At 46.7% G+C, this 16,532-nt stretch overlaps 1 protein-coding gene across 1 annotated transcript in view; it reads left to right on the forward strand.

Moving 5' to 3' along the window:
- Positions 1-9,755, forward strand: part of VPS53 (VPS53 subunit of GARP complex) — a 125,299-nt gene extending 115,544 nt beyond the window's left edge. The window contains exons 20-22 of the mRNA XM_027130558.1: positions 5,418-5,555; positions 7,285-7,389; positions 7,854-9,755. Coding sequence (XP_026986359.1) covers positions 5,418-5,555; positions 7,285-7,389; positions 7,854-8,024 — 414 coding nt within the window. The 3' untranslated portion in view covers positions 8,025-9,755. The remainder of the gene's footprint in view (positions 1-5,417; positions 5,556-7,284; positions 7,390-7,853) is intronic.
- Positions 9,756-16,532: the final 6,777 nt, after the last annotated feature.

The raw sequence follows: 16,532 nt of genomic DNA on the forward strand, positions 1-16,532 counted from the left end.
TGTGTGTGTGTGTGTGTGTGTGTGTGTGTGTGTGTGTGTGTGTGTGTTGGCCAAAAAGTTCGTTCGGGTTTTTCAGTAACATCTTATATGCCACATCTCTTTATCCATTCTTCTGTCGATGGAGAAATGTCCCATATCTTTAATGAAGCAATAGGTGTATACATATGTAATAGTTTATCAAGCTATGTACTTGGTCTTTGTGTAGTTTACTGTATGAAAGTTACACCTAAATTTAAAAAAAAAGAAAAGAGGAAAGAAACTAGGCGTGTCCTCACCTTGGTCCATCCATTCTTCAGATCTGGAACTGTCTCTTCTGTGTCACCTCATTGAAACTTAGCGTTGTATATATGGTCCTTTACCTTCTAGCAGTGGGCCTTTTATCTTGTCTACTCAAGGTTTCCATCACTGTGATAGTCATGATGACCCCCAAGAGTTGTAGGGGCTCTTTAAGAAGTAAACCCCTCAGAGCTTTCCACTGCTGGGTGATGACGCTTCCCAGGCATTGCATGCTGGCCAGATCTGCACCCCAGTAGCCCATCAAGAACATGAGCCACACCACCCCAAAATTTATCTCTGAGGCTCAGACAAATTTGGTGGATGACCACCTCCATTGGATGCCCAATGCCTCATGCCTAAGGGGATGAACTTTCAGCTATTTTCAAAGATGAAAGCCAGCAGATTTTCATGATAAACGGGGCCTTTCACCTTCATTGCCCACAGACAGCTGCTAAGCCTATCAGACTAGCTCCCACCTTTTCTGACTGCATTACTTCTGGTAAAACCTGAGACGAAGATTTCCATCTGTACAGCTGTCTGGTGAGGACAAAATTTTATTGTGACTGGCTGGGAATTGAAAAAGTCCTATCTCTCAAAATATGGGAGACACTAGAGAGTTATGTCTGGCTCATTCAAAGCTCTTCCTGTCGCTTAAGACTGTACAATTATTTATGCATATAATATATCTCTGGGAAATAGAAAGTACAGAAAAAACAGGAAGTATCCCCATAAGTTTTTAAATGATCATTGATCTTTTTTTTTCCTGCTAGCAAATAATGCCAAGACATGCCTTTGATTTTGACAAGGCTCTGAAATTTTGCTGTATGGAAGATAAAGTTGAATCCTCACTAGGCCTCAAATAACATAGTGTGGGGAAAAAAGAAGAAGAAGAAAAAGACATAGTTTCAGTTAATAAAAGTAGAGAAAATAATGTCAAGAATATCAGCTTCCCACTCAGCTTAGTCAGATCTTAACATGTTCCCACATTTGCTTTAGATGTTTTTTATATAAAGTAAATCATTACAGTTATGGCTGAAGTCCCCCCTGGACCCTACCCTTCCTCTCGCCTCCCTACATGCCCAGAGGTAATCACTATTCTGATTTTGATTTTTATCATTCCCGTATATGTTTTGATATGTTACATGTGGATCTATTCACAAAAGATATATAATTTTGTTTTGCATATTTTTAAACTTTATACAAATGGTACTATACATACCATTCCCCACTTGCTTTTTTTTTTTTTAAATGAAAGCTTCTTTCTTTCTTTCTTTCTTTTTGGCTGTGTTGGGTCTTCGTTTCTGTGTGAGGACTTTCTCTAGTTGCAGCGAGCGGGGGGCCACTCTTCATCGCGGTGCGCGGGCCTCTCACTATCGCAGCCTCTCTTGTTGCAGAGCACAGGCTTCAGACGCGCAGGCTCAGTAATTGTGGCTCACAGGCCTAGTTGCTCCGCGGCATTTGGGATCTTCCCAGACCAGGGCTCGAACCCGTGTCCCCTGCATTGGCAGGCAGATTCTCAACCACTGCGCCACCAGGGAAGCCCCCCACTTGCTTTTTTTGCCCAACATAATGTTTTCTGAGATTTATCTATGTTGTTATAGGTTGTTTGAGTTCACTCATTTTAACTAAAATATCATATTCCATTGCATGAATATGCCACCATTTGTTTATCCATTCTACCGTTGACGAGCATTTAGGTTGTTTCCAGTCTTCTGCTTTTACAAACAGCGAATGCAGGGAACGGTTTTTTTTTGTTTGTTTTTTTACATAGGCAAGAATTTCTCTAAAGGATATGAGTGCTGTGTTATGGGTCATGCACAATATGTAGCCTTTTCAAATTGGCCTTTTCACTTAGTCATGTGCATTTAAGTTTCCTTCATATCTTTTTTTTTTGTGGCTGCGTTGGGTCTTTGTTGCTGCGCACTGGCTTTCTCTAGTTGCGGCGAGTGGGGGCTACTCTTCATTGTAGTGCGTGGGCTTCTCATTGCAGTGGCTTCTCTTGTTGCGGAGCACGGGCTTTAGGCGCGTGGGCTTCAGTAGTTGTGGCACAGGCTCAGTGGTTGTGGCTGGTGGGCTCTGGAGCACAGGCTCAGTAGTTGTGGCGCATGGGCTTAGTTGTCCCTAAGGTTCCTTCATATCTTGATAGCTCATTTCTTTTTAGCAGTAAGTAATAATCCATTGTCTGGGTGTGCCACAGTTTCTCCATTCAGCTACTGAAGGTTATCTTGTTTGCTTCCAAGTTTTGGCAATTATGAATAAAGCTGTTAAAAACATCCATGTACAGGTTTTTGTGTGAACATAAGTTTTCAATTCTAGACAAATAACGAGTAGCATGATTGCTAGATTGTATGGTTAGAGTATGTTTAGTTTTAATAGAAGAAGCTACCAAACTGTCTTCCAAAGTGGCTGTAACATTTTGCATTTCCACCAGCAACTAATGAGAGTTCTGTAGCTCTACATCCTCACCAGCATTTGATGTTGTCAGTGTTCCAGATTTTAGCCATTCTAATAGATGTATAGTGGTATCTCGTTGCTGTTTTTTTTTTTTTTTTTTTTTTTGTTTTGCGGGTCGCGGGCCTCTCTCTGTTTTGGCCTCTCCCGTTGCGGAGCACAGGCTCCGGACGCGCAGGCTCAGCGGCCATGGCTCACGGGCCCAGCCGCTCTGCAGCATGTGGGATCTTCCCGGACCGGGGCACGAACCCGTGTCCCCTGCATCGGCAGGCGGACTCTCAACCACTGGGCCACCAGGGAAGCCCTCGTTGCTGTTTTAATTTGCATTTCCCTGATGACAAATGATATGGAACATCTTTTCAAATGCTTATTTGTCATCTCTATATCTTCTTTGGTGAGGTATCTGTTAAGCTCTTGGGCCCATTTTTTAGTTGGGTTGTTTGTTTTCTTATTGTTGAGTTTTTCTTAAAAAGCTTTGTATATTTTAGATAACAGTCCTTTATAAGGTGTATCTTTTGCAAATATTTTCTCCCAGTCTGTGGCTTGTCTTCTCATTCCCTTGACATTGTCTTTTGGATAGCAAAAGCTTTTCATTTTAATGAAGTCCAGTTTATCAATTATTTCTTTCACAGATCATATCTTTGGTGTTATATCTAAAAAGTCATCACCATACCCAAGGTCATCTAGGTTTTCTCCTATGTTATCTTCAAGGAGTTTTATAGTTTTGTGTCTTACATTTAGGTCTGTAATCCATTTTGATTTAGTTTTTGTGAAGGGTGTAAGGTCTGTGTCTAGATTCCCTTTTATTTCTTGAACATAGATGTCCAGCTGTTCCAGCACCATTTGTTGGAAAGACTGTCTTTGTTCCGTTGAATTGCCTTTGCTCCTTTGTGAATGACCAGTTGACTATATTTGTGTGGATTTGTTTCTGGGCTTTTTCTTCTCAGTTGATCTATTTGTCTATTCTTTCACCAGTGCTAAACTGTCTTGATTACTATAGCTTTATTTTATTTTATATTTATTTATTTATTTGGCTGCACTTGGTCTTAGTTGTGGCACACAGGATCTTCGTTGCCATGTGCGGGATCTTCATTGCAGCATGCAGGATCTTTAGTTGTGGCATGCGGGATCTTTTAGTTGTGGCATGCGGGCTCTTAGCTGTGGCACGTGGGATCTAGTTCCCTGACCAGGGATCGAACCCAGGCCCCCTGCATTGGGAGTGTGGAGTCTTAACCACTGGGCCACCAGGGAAGTCCCTACTGTAGCTTTATTATAAGTCTGGAAGTTGGGTAGGATCAGTCCTCCAGCTTTGTTCTTCTTTAATATTGCGTTCGCTATTCTGGGTCTTTTGTCTCTCCATATAAACTTCAGAATCAGTCTGTTTCAATACCTCACCATTTTTTGAGAGCAATATTTCCCTCTGTGTTATCCCAAGTAAAACATTGATGGCTTCTCCAAATTTTTGTACCATTGTCAAAATTATAATCACCATGTCCATTAAGTTAATGGTGTTTCTCATTAATGAGTTTGTCTTATCTTTAGTCGTTAATTCTCCTGTCCATAGCAAAGTACAGGGAGAATGAGAGAATTCAGGGTGTCCTAGGGCCTGAAGGGATACCATTCCACCCCTGCTTGATATAATTATGAAAAGCTTTCTGAGAGGAGCAGGCAGTGGTAAATACAGCAAGCCCTGTCCTGAACGAAAGATTGACCATAGAGTTGCAGTAGTGAGACTGTCTCCCTACTGCTACCTTTGTCTGCTTGGTGGGCATGTGATTCCATCCTCCTACACTGTCTGAACAGGCCAGTGTATATATGCCATTTCTGTGCCTGCAGTTGGTGGGCAATCAGGAAAGCTGATAGCCTTCCAAATAATTGCTATCCAAGAGAACCAAAAAAAAAAAAGAAAGAAAAAGACAATTTGTTGCCAAGATACTGATGTTTAAATTTGATTTAATCTCCTACATCCTCACTGGTATCCAGAGAAATCCACAATAGAGCAGCGCGGAATTACCATGTTTTGCCTGTTGAATACGCAAAATTTTTATGGCAGTTTTCAGTGCTGATGTGGGTGCGGTCGCACTGTGTAAATAGGTACATTCCATTCAGAAGGCAGCTCAGGCTGTGTGAGAGGAGCCTCCCAAATGCCCTCGTCCTTTCATCTGTCCCAAAGACTGTCTCCTAAGGAAATGCCGCTGATAGACCTAGAATTATATCTACACAGCTGTTCATTACAGTATTCGTTATTTATAATAATAAAAATCTAGAAACAAAGTGTAGGGGAATGGTTAAAAATATTAAAGTTACACACACACACACGCCATAGAGTACTGTATAGCCATTAAAAATCAAGATTTTTTTTTAAAGACTGCCAAGATGGGAAAATAGAATTCAAAAAACTTCATGTATTAAGTGGAAAAACCAGGTCGTAAAACTGTCTATACAGTATAACTCTAGCATGTTATACACACACACAAGCTGGTGGGAATGATACCACACTGAACTGTGACATCTTATTATTTTTTCCTGGGTCATAGTAATTATAACTCATGTTTTTCCTTTTATGTTTGTTCATTCGTTCATGAGAACGTATTACATTTAAAATCAGGAAAGTGTTATTAATCAGTGTGCGTACACCAGGTATCGTGTCCCTGTGAAGTGGCTGGTTCTATTCTGCTCTCTTCCCTCAGCTGCTGCTGGACACCCACTCCCTGAAGATGGTCCTGCTCGATCTGCCTTCCATCGGCTCTCAGGTGGTGAGGAAAGCCCCAGCCAGTTACACAAAGATCGTGGTGAAAGGCATGACCCGAGCGGAGATGATCCTCAAGGTGGGGCTTGTGTCTTCCTCGGGGTTTCGGTTAAAGGGCCTGGTTATCTGATTGTTTATTCCAAGGAGTACTGAGTACTAGTCTTTGAAAGCACAGGTTAGGACCTATGCCCATCAGTCCTAAAAGATTGTCCACAGACTTTGGCCTCATCAGATATTGTTGAAAGTCAGTGCACTGTTACTGGGGGGTCAGTAATTCTATCTGACAAATGAATTCTTCATCATAGTGGAATTCTCTTGTAATAAGATTTGACCAAGATTGGAGGTTGGGTGGCGCTGTCACTGTGAATCAGCGTCTAAGTCAGGGATCTCTCTGCTTCTTAGCAGGAATTTCTGGCCCAGCTATCAGTTACTCAGGTCCACGTAAGCCTCTTTGGCACTCTGAACTCTGCCACTTTATAGGAACTCTGAACAGATGTTGCATAACTGATTCTAATCAGCAAATGGGTTTTCTAAAGCCCCGTTTAATAAAATATACATGGGGTGATGATGCTGAGAACGTCTGAAGCCTTGAGCTCCTGCATATGATTTCCATCTGGATGTGTCAAGGGGAAAGGGGGCCTGTTGGGGAGGGGAGAGAAGGCTGGAGAAAAAACGGAACTGTCAGGGGATGCTCTCAGAAGGCCAGGGCCTGCAGGCCCTTCAGGTCTGTCTCCAAACAGAATGACTCGAATGATGGAGGAGTGAAAAGTAACGGCAGGCCCTGACATGGGTGGGAGCAGGTGAGGGGCCCACACAGACCTCAGGCTTTGGCCTGAGGAAACCGGAAGCAGGCTAATCCATTTCTTCCCTAGCTGGTTTACTCAGCGGGGTGGAGAGCAGGGTTTAGAGAGAACTTCTGAGTGCATACTCCTTGCCAGTCTGAGTCATATGCTCAGAAATTCAAAACAAAAGCAGTCTGCTGGCCCGCGCCACAGCTACTGAGCCTGCTTGCTCTGCAGCCCGCGCGCCACAACTAGAGAGAAGCCCGTGCGTCGCAAAAAAAGATCCTGCGTGCCGCGACTAAGACCCAACACAGCCAAAAAATTAATTAATTAAATAATTTTTTAAAATTAGAAAAAAAGAAAATTGAAGCAATGGTTGCCTCTGGAGGGAAAAAAAAACAGTCTGCTGGAGGAAGGAGATCAGATGCCATGCTGAAAACCAAATGGCAGTGAATGTGAGGGTTGCGATGCCATTGCTTTCCTGCTGTTGGTACATGAATTGGACGTAGTTAAATGAAGTTCCAGATTTGAAGTCTTGAAAAGAGTGAGGCTGTTCTAGGGGTTTTGTTTTTGAGAAAATGCACTTAATTCAGTGCCTTTTGAGGCCATCTTTCGGGAACAGTGATACATCAGGACAGAAGGAGCAGGTACCACGAACCTACGAAATGTCTCAAACAGGGGACCCTGCAGCAGAGTGTTTCCCGTGGTCCTGATATTTAAAAAGTCACTTGGGACTCCCCCCAGGCCCTCTGAATTAGAACCTTCAGAGGAGGGACGTAGGAAGGTGTACTTAAAAAGCAATCCAGGTTACGTTTATGATTTAGGAAATTTAGGAAGCATTGCTCTAACTGAATGTCGAGATGAAACAGGCTGTCAGGACATTTCTGGGTTTGCAGCTGCTGCTGCCACCTAAGGAGATCATGCAGAGTCCGTTTTGTGATCGGCCTGCAAGTGAGGAAAGATAATCCTCGGCCTCCGATCGTGAGTGTTCCCGGCAGGCCTACTCTCGTCTCTCCCCCTCGGTAGGTCGTGATGGCCCCTCACGAGCCGTTGGTGGTGTTTGTGGACAACTACATCAAACTCCTCACGGACTGCAACACAGAAACCTTCCAGAAGATCCTGGACATGAAGGTTGGCTCCGCGTTTTGTTTTGTCCCCGGGCACCTTCTTCTCACGCTCGGTGGTTAACTGGGGGATGGGATATTGGCCCCCGGGAGCTATCTCAAAGTGCCCATGCCTGGCCCGGGCTGCACACCCAACTCCCAGAAGCCTTTTAAGGAGGAGGAAGAACCGGGGCCTGTGAGTGTCCCCGTTCTGATGGCACCCTGACGCCCAGCAGAGAGCCAGGCTCAGCGGGACTGCAGTGGAGGGGAGGCTACCCTCGCACATCCTGCTGCCTGTCCTCCGCCCTCTCAGCCCCTTCTCCCTCCTCTCCTATTGCCTCTTCCTCTGATTCTCTCCCAGGCTGCTACCCAGGGCTGGTATCTCCCTGAAGAAAGCCTTAATCCTCAGCCCAGTGAATACCAGCTACTGCGCTTGCCCTCGGGCCCTTCGGGCCAGAGCTGACGTCACCCTCCTTTCTCTCTCCACCTCAGGGGCTGAAAAGGAGCGAGCAGAGCAGCATGCTGGATCTCTTCCGCCAGAGGCTCCCCGCGCCGCCCTCGGGGCCCGAAGGCTCCAGCTCTCTGTCCCTCCTGGCTCCAACTCCAGAACAGGAGTCATCTCGCATCCGCAAACTGGAGAAACTAATTAAAAAGAGACTGTAGGAGCGTCCAAGGGGCACTTTTCCCCCAGCCAGTGACACCCCCCCCCACCAGCACCCAGATCTCCGGAAGCCCCCCACCTCTCCTGTGCTTCCCCGACTCTCAGATCATCAGTCTTGAAACTTGCTGGGGCGTTTGGGTCATTCACATGTTTCTCCCATGTCCTGTCTTAATTCCTGTCCTAATCGGAGAAGACGGGTAACAGCCAGATTATAAAAAGGCAGTCAAGATGGTCCCTGATTCCTGCAGCAGAGGCAGCTGGGGGTGAAGGTTCCGTGTGCTTCACTTGCTGGTCCCGGGCTGCCCCCGACTGGTCCAGTTGTCGCTGACTCTGTAGCCTCACCCCCGCAGTCACACCCTCTGGCATGTGGTCCTGTTCCTTTCCATGCTTCTATCCCAGCACCGTGGGTGAGAAAGCCTGGAACTCACCCCTTCCTCCACATGCAGCCGTGTGAGGTTCCCTCTGCGGCCGGACCCTTAAGAGATGTCGTCTGGGCTTGGCTCTAGGACCCAAGTTATGAAGTGGAAGATCACAGGTGTGACGGAAGAAAGAGGTGTGGCCTTTAGCTAAGCCCTAGTAGGGAAAGCTGGCTAAATAAGAAAAGCGCTGGAAGGGCAGGGAAGGGGCTGGGGGGGCACGTGGGCAGCTCAGTCGATAGATTTCACTCTGCCCAGACAGCCATGGTGTGGCTCTGGTAAGGTTATCCAGCCCGAGCTAATTGAGGTTAACATTCTCTTCCCTCTCTTGAAAGAAGGGATGATGGGCCCATCTCCAAACAGCCACTTCAGCCATCTGTCCTCGGCCTGGGAGCTGGAAACCCAGTGGACTCCCACACCTGGTTCTTGTCACTCTCAGTGTTTACAGATCCACACTTCTCTTTGTGTTTCATCATGAGGAGTCATTTTCTGGAAGTCTCCATGACGGCATTGAGATGTCAGGCTGCTGTTTTGCGCCCCGGGCGGTGGTCACAGCCGGGGAAGTTGCCTTCTTGATTTATCACACTGTCAGTGAGCTCCAGGAGCCGGCAGAAGGCAGTAGGAGTTACGTCAAGTGTCTTGCTGATGGGCGCTGCATGCCCTGTGCGCGTCCTGTACAGACAGAGCATGTTTCTCATCTGGGGGGTCTGCATCAGAATCACCTGGGGCTCTTTTTTTTTTTTTTTTTAACAAGTACAGATGTATGGAGATTGTGAATCAGTTAGGTCTGGAGTGGGGCCCAGCATCTAGGTTTAGAAGTTCCATAGGTGATTATAACGCTTACTTCTCGTGAAGAACCATTGTAACAGAAATTTGCTTTATTGAAGGTTCCTATTGCACATTTTCATAAATGTATGTTCTTTCTGACTCTAAGCAAGTGTAATTACTGCATAACTGAGCTGGTACCCAAACGGTAAAGGTTTTTCTTTCTGCTGATAGCCAGCAGCTTGAGTTTTGAATTGGTGTTGGTGGTAGGGACCATGGCAGAAATCATGCTGTCCCCGTACTGACTAGGATTCTTCTTGTTTTGATGATCAAGCCCCAAACAGAAGGTTTATTTATTACTGTCACTTTGAAGTAATATATATAAAGGAGCACTCATTGATAAAAACAGTAGCTAACAACTCTGTTATTCAGCTAAATTATATAGATACTGTACCGGTTCCTTCCCTCCGCTTTCTCTAGCCCCTTTAAAAAAAAAAAAAAACTTAAAGTCACCTTATGTGGTTAAAATAAATACTCGTAATTTATAATTGATAAAGAGTTCACTGCTGTTTTTACTCTGGACAGACTTCCTGATTGCTCGTTAGAGGTGCCCAGGCTGGAGAAAGTTCTGTTTGGATCATAACAGGGAAATGGGAACCACCATGGACGGGGTGTTTTGACCTCCAAGTTCCGTTCTGGAATTGAAGCTAACTGTTGCCACGCCTCCCTCTCTTGAAGAACAAAGACCCAGTGCCTGGGGCTTTCCCAGGAAAGGGCACCGACTTTCTCATGCCTCGGGCAGCTCCTCGGTGCAGGTGGAACAGGACCGAAAGCAGACGTCCAAGGACCAATGTAAGAGTGACGGGCAGCCAGGGCGAGCGAGCAGGGGACGCAGGGGACGTGACACCAGCCCATCCTGAATTGCCATTGGACAGGGAGCCCTGGTCCCCCGTTTACAGAACGCTAGGGAAAATGCCACAAGTTCACAGCTGGAAATGTAATTCCTCTCTCTAGGAAGAGGAATCTCCAAAATAACCAACTTGCTTGAGCGTGAAAGCAAGTGTTTCACACTTCTTGTCTCCTCCAAGTCAGATTGCTAAAAATAAAATCCTTAGAACTGTGTTGGGCCATTTAAACAATAGCCTTGGAAACACGGACACATGAAAAGCTGGCGTGCAGAAAGAGTACTGTTAGGTTTTACACAGTAAAGAAACTCTTCCAGTCTCTTTCTAGTATTTATCAAAATAGATAAGCCCCCTGGACCCTCAAGGTGTCGATTCCTGAAAATAAAGGGATTGCTTTTTTGTGTAAATATCATTCATTTTTCCCCCATCTGGAAGTGGTTTCGTGGCGCATATCGCAGCATAAAATACTACAGTTAATTAAAGCATTACTGGATGTCATTTGCTAGGATGTATTTCCTCACTGTTGACAGAAAACAGAACAGGCTATGGGAAAGAATTAGCGAGCCCGTGAAGCCCGGGCTCCCCTCTCGGCATCTGCCCTTCTGCCTGGTGAAGATGCGCCCATTCCCTGACAGCACGAAACCAGAATGTGATGTTCCTCAGCGAGGTCCCGGCATATCCAGCGGTGGTGGAAACCCTCTGTAAATAGGTATAAAGCGTTCTGCTTCTGATGTGGAATCCTCCCTGTGCTCCAAATTTCTACCCCGTTGACTTTCCCTTCTCCACCTCCCAGCTCCAATCACAGCCTGCTTCTCCATGTGACTGCCAGAGGCCTTCTGTCCTGTGCACAGTAAGTCAATCCGGTTTCCTTAATAGCTGGGTGGGCATTTTGCAGCGAACCTCTGGGGAAGTCTGATGTTCCCCTCAGCCCTGGAAAATCTGCGGCAGCACTTCCATTAGGTTGGCTTCAAGATCATTCCCTAGTTTCCATTCTTTATTTTCACCAGCTCACCACTTCGATAGGGTAGCCAGAAATCCATCTGATGAGAAAAGAAACATTTCCGTATACCCCACCCAGAAGAACGCTGCCAGATGATTGACCCACCAGGCTCTCTTCTTTCTCACATACATAACCAGGTAAGTAGAGGGATATAAAGAATGTTTGAAACAAAAGCAGTTTTCATAATCCATGAAAGGGGGCGGTGAGGGGGTGGTGCGTGTAATTAAGAGGGCAGTGAAGGTCACACAAGAGCCAGCTGTGCACACGCTCTGTCAGCCACGAGGCCGTGTGAAATGTGACCTGCTCCTTACCACTCGCCAGGCCTGAGCCCCAAGTGGCTGGCCACAGCGCTTGCTCTGTCCCTGGGCTCACTTGGACAGGATGGGCACGTGACGACACAGCCTGCTGCTGGGTGCAGGCCGCATCTGAAGCAAGCACCGGAATACGGAGCCTTTGCCTTTTTAGGTCTGCCGCCTGGGGTATCCAGCTTACTCAAGCGTTTTAAAAGACGCTCCATCCTCCGTTCCCCTTGCCCCAGCAGCTGCTATTTCCGTAGCATTTAGGGATAAACCTGCAGACACTGAGAAAAGAGCTTCCTCCCTCCCCGGTGGTGTTGGCTGGACTGCCTGTTACGGAAAATGTGGCACATTTCCTCTGAATGCAAATTAGAAGGATTGCCAAAGGCTGCTTTCCAAAAAACATGTCTTTAGAAATGGTGTCTGGTGTCCACAGAACCGATTTCAACTGGCCAGTCCTGGCAGGGACAAAATTCTTGCCTGCACTCTTTTTTTTTTTTTTTTTTTGACCTTCAATGCCCAGAAAATGCTAAGCGAGATTATCTTGGGACAGGCAGACCTAACAGGGAAGCCAGAAGTTCACCAGCTATTCGGATTACTTCACAGTTGCCTTTCAAAGATGATCCCCAGGGCCAGTGGAATCCCTGTAATCAGCTGAAAAGTACCTGCCTGGCTCTTCCAATCCCCTCTGGGGATATCGATACAGAGAATGCTGGGCGATAAGAGTGATACAGAGGAAAAGCTGTGTACATTCTTTGTCCCCTAAGAATGTTTATCACTTAATCTGAGAGCTCTGGTGGCCTCTGCTCAGCAACAAATAGAATTTGCATAATCGCTGGTGCGATCCTGCTTGGGGTAATTCTTCAACACGTGAGAAATTAAGAACAGCTTCTCAACATAACTTCCCTTTACTTCTGGGGCCATGAAAAGCATTTACCAAGTAGGCTGCAACTTTCAGGAGCACCGGGTGAAGTGGTGGAGAGAAACTCCAGCTTCTGCTTGGTTGCTTTGTGCTGATGGAAAAGGAAGGCCCTTCTCAAGCAGAGGGGAAGCGCACCACCTGCTAAAGAGACCGCATTCCACGGAATTCTTCACTAAAGTCCTGAGATTGGCCTGGGGCAGCCGCGGAAGCGCTTTAGCAGGCAAATGGAAAAATGGCCAGTGTTGTGTAAAGAAAACATGAGTGCACACACAGAGACACCCCCCTCCCCCAGCCTCATACCCACTCCCTGCTGCAACCCTGGCACTGCTCTCAACGGATCCCAAGTGTCGGCCCCTCGGCTGGCTGGCTTGCTCAGTCGTCAGAGAAGGGCGCTAATGGGTCTTATGGTCCCCGTGGATTAAGCCCTTGGCCAGAGTTGCAGCCCAGCTACTGTCTGGCATGCAAATAATACCTGATTGTGAGCAGGCCCGAGAGATCCAGGCCATTCCATGCTATTGGGTGGGGAGGGAACTGAGTATTTACTGCCTCCTGGATAGTTAAGAGACCTCATTGGATCAAAACCCCTGTTAAGTGGGTAGGATTTTATGGATGTGGACCTGGAAGCCTGGGGGGCAAATGATGTGCCCAAGGCTATATAGCTCGTGTGTGGCAGAGCCAGGATTGGTGTCATCCATGCTCTTTGCACTTCACAAGTGGTTTTCAAATTTATGAGACCCAACTTTACATGGGACTCTCACTCTACGAATAGATAAAAGTATTTTATTAATACATTTTGTGAGTTCAAGTATCTTTCAAAGCAAATCAGTGAGAACACTGAAACTGTTTCAGTTAAATAGAAAGCATTGCAAAGCTAAGGTTATGGGTGGCAGTCGATATGTACCAATGCCAGCATCCAGTTTATTTCTGTGTTTTGCTTTGCTTGCATAGAATAGAGAAATCTTGACTTAATCCAGCTAAGAATTTGCAAACAGCATCAGTTTTGTTTTAAACAAGCCCTCCTCCCAATCCCAGATACTCTTTGGTTACCCAGATGTGACAAGGACTCTTTATCCTGAGGTCTACGTGCACAGAACAGCCCTGACAGTGCAGGTTAACGCACCAAGGATCTGTAAAATCTTATATTTGCACCAATAACACATTCGCATGTTATGTTATTACTTTCGAATGTTCAGTTTTTAGAATAAGCTTAAAGTATGCATCCTTAAAGTGAGGTTAGAATCAAAGCCTTGTGGAGCTCCTTTGCCCCCTAAAACATCTCAAGAATTCCAGGTTCCCCAGAAGCCAGTTTGGAAGCTGCTGTCCTCATCAGCGGCTGCTGCTCGAGGGGCGGGGGTGTTTGGCGGTGTCACCTTTGTACGGGAGAGAGCAGCTTTTCATCTGAGGTCCACATCCCTGAACTGTCACCCAAATCCTGTCCGAGTCACGCTGGACGCCACCTTCTGGGTTGAGCCTTGCCGCCTTTAGAAAGAGGACATCAGAGGGCAAGGACCACCCCCGACCCCCCGACCCCGTGCGAGGCAGCTCTTTTCTAAGAACAAAACTATGCAACCGGAACTGGGGGAGGGGGCTTGGGCAACATTTGCAAGGAAGCCCATCCTTCTCTCAAAATCCCGACAAGCCCCAAATCTTAACGCCTGAGGCCTCACACGTCTGTCTGTGTACATGCAAAGCTTCCCAACCTTTTCAGGACTTGAAGCATAGAAATGATGACCTTTGTGCTCCCTTGGCATCACACTGGGGCAAACCAGTTGAAGAGGCTGCCCGGGCCATATTCATGGGCCTGGGGACTGTGGCTGCTTCAGGGGACCGCCCCCGCCCCCGGCCAACCGGGCTGAGGGGATCCACGTGGGCATTTGCTGTGCACTCCGGCCACGACCCAGCTCTGTAGTTGGGAAGCTCTGAATTGGAGCATCAGCGTTGGGTGGTATGTGGGTTTATTTGTTTTTAGAGCTTTGTTCAAATTTCCTCATTTACCAGTTGGGAAACTGAGACCTCGAGAGTTCCAGTCGTGAGCTTGCCCTTCACTGTGGCGAGGACTGGCAAAGTCCAAGCCACCTCTGTGTATCCCACTTGCCACTCACCGCTCCACCCTCCCTGGCTGGCCTTCCCTGGAGTCCCACCCCTCCCTTCCTGCCCCCTCCTCCACTCCCACCAAGTTTCTCAGAGCTCGTCCCCTTTTCCGTTCTGCCTGAAGAAGTGAACCAGGGCTTCCATGCTTTCTTTGATCTCCCACCACCCTCCCAGGCCCCCGTGCTACTTCTCTTGTGGCCTTCGTTACCATTTCCAACAAAAGGTTACAGCCATCACCTCCAGCCCCTAAGTGCATTCCCTCTTGTTCAGCATCCATCTCAACTACCTTCCAGAAACTTCTCTGGAAGGATGACCTTCTTGCCACACTTTCATCCTCTTTGCACTCTCCGTGGATTTGGTGAGTCCTCCCTGCCCCTGGGAATTCTCCCTTCACTCCCTTGATGCCTTGCTTTCCTGCTCCCTTAACGTCTTAGTCTCCGTCACTGATGCTCTTTTCCTTTTGAACCTTGACTCTGGTCAAGCCCCAAGGTTTTAGGCCTCCTGTGGTTTTCACTCCAGACTCTTTCAGAGGACTTTTCTGCCCATCACAGGTATAAACACCAGCTATGCCTTCTGAGGTTTCTCAGATTTTTAGCCCTTGTCCGTCCCCTTCAGCTGACCCCAGTCCGCTTGCAGGTCCCATCATCGACTTGGGTGGAGCATCTCCAGGTACACTCTGCTCCCTTCCTGAAATTCCCCGTCTCTAAAGGGCACCACCTTCCTTTTCCTAGTTCCTCAGTCTCAAGGCCTTAGAGTAAGGCACCCTTGCCAACTCTCTTTGTCAACCAATATGGTTAGTTAATCGTAAAACATTTTCTTAATGATCGTACAAACACCAGTCACAGAAACCAAGAGAAAAATCTAAGTTGCCCCAGCAAATCAAGGCTCTCAGTCCCGGTTAGGACTGGCAGGTGGGGTTTCCTCGTGGGGTAGCCCTTCTCCGTGGTTTCCCAGCCGGGCCCACGGCGTTCCTCTCTGCTCTGAGGGCTTCTGCGAAGAAGCTGGCATAAGGCTCGCTCCACTGACCTCCTCTCATGACTGCTAACCCCAATGATTGTGAGTGTTTCTGCACTGCTGTTTCCATTTTCTTCACCTTATAAAATATTGCAATAATAATACTCATTTTTAAGGTACACAGTATTCATGTTAATAAGTTTAAACAATATAGAAATATATCAGAAGTGCTACACTCCTCTTCCAGACATTCTGTCTTACGCTGTGGGGGGAGGGCGCTTTGCAAACAAAATTCATATTAAGCATATCTGCATATTTTTCTACAGCTAAACAAGAAATCTTGGATCTCTTTTCCCTCAGCATACACAGAGCCACTCATTCTTTTTAAGGCTACACGGTGTTTTATAGTTGAGATAGACCACTGTTTACTTAGCCAGTCTCCTCTCAGTATACAAATAGGTTTCTGTTTTTTGGCAGTGAGAAACACATCGCCAGTGAAAACCTTTCTGTAAATATCTTTGCTTACTTGTGCCCACCTTTTTGTAGGCTACTCTCCTAAAATCTTTCAATTCCCATTTTAAAAGGTTAAAGGGCACGCACATTTGAAATGTTGCTAGCTCTCGCCAAAGTGTCCTCTGCAGAGGTTATGCTGCACACTGCCATCGACCGTGTGTACGTGTGTACGCTCTTCTCCACATCCTCACTTGCCCTAGATGTTCTTTCCTGCTTCTTGACTGAGAGGATGTAGTTGCAGCTCTATCTGTAGAGACCCAGTAAGCAGAAGTTCCCCCTTTGGCTTTCACTGCACACAACCAAATGTGACCCAACCAGCGCTGTGTCTTGCTGCAAGAAAACTTTCTGAGCAAAAGCCCCGTGGCTTCCCTCATGGTCAGGGCTCCTAGAGGACATGCTTTGTTGGTTCGCTCATGAAAGCAGCGGTCGTCCTTTGTATTTGTAGAGTTTGATATTCAGTTGAGCATCCCTTCTGTTCTTTATCTCTGCCCTTTCCCCAGACTCCATCAGCAGACCGGGCTCCCTATCATGCACTGTCTTCTGGCAGTGATGCTATGGAGATAACAGCTTAAATTCTTAGTTTCTGAACTCCTGTAGAGACTTTGTGATTCTATAGTAGAGAAGAAAGTCTTGAAAGCCACGAGAGTT

Source organism: Aethalodelphis obliquidens, unplaced genomic scaffold (assembly GCF_003676395.1).
Source record: "Aethalodelphis obliquidens isolate GAN/ISIS:26980383/991018 unplaced genomic scaffold, ASM367639v1 scaffold38, whole genome shotgun sequence".
NCBI lineage: Eukaryota > Metazoa > Chordata > Mammalia > Artiodactyla > Delphinidae > Aethalodelphis > Aethalodelphis obliquidens.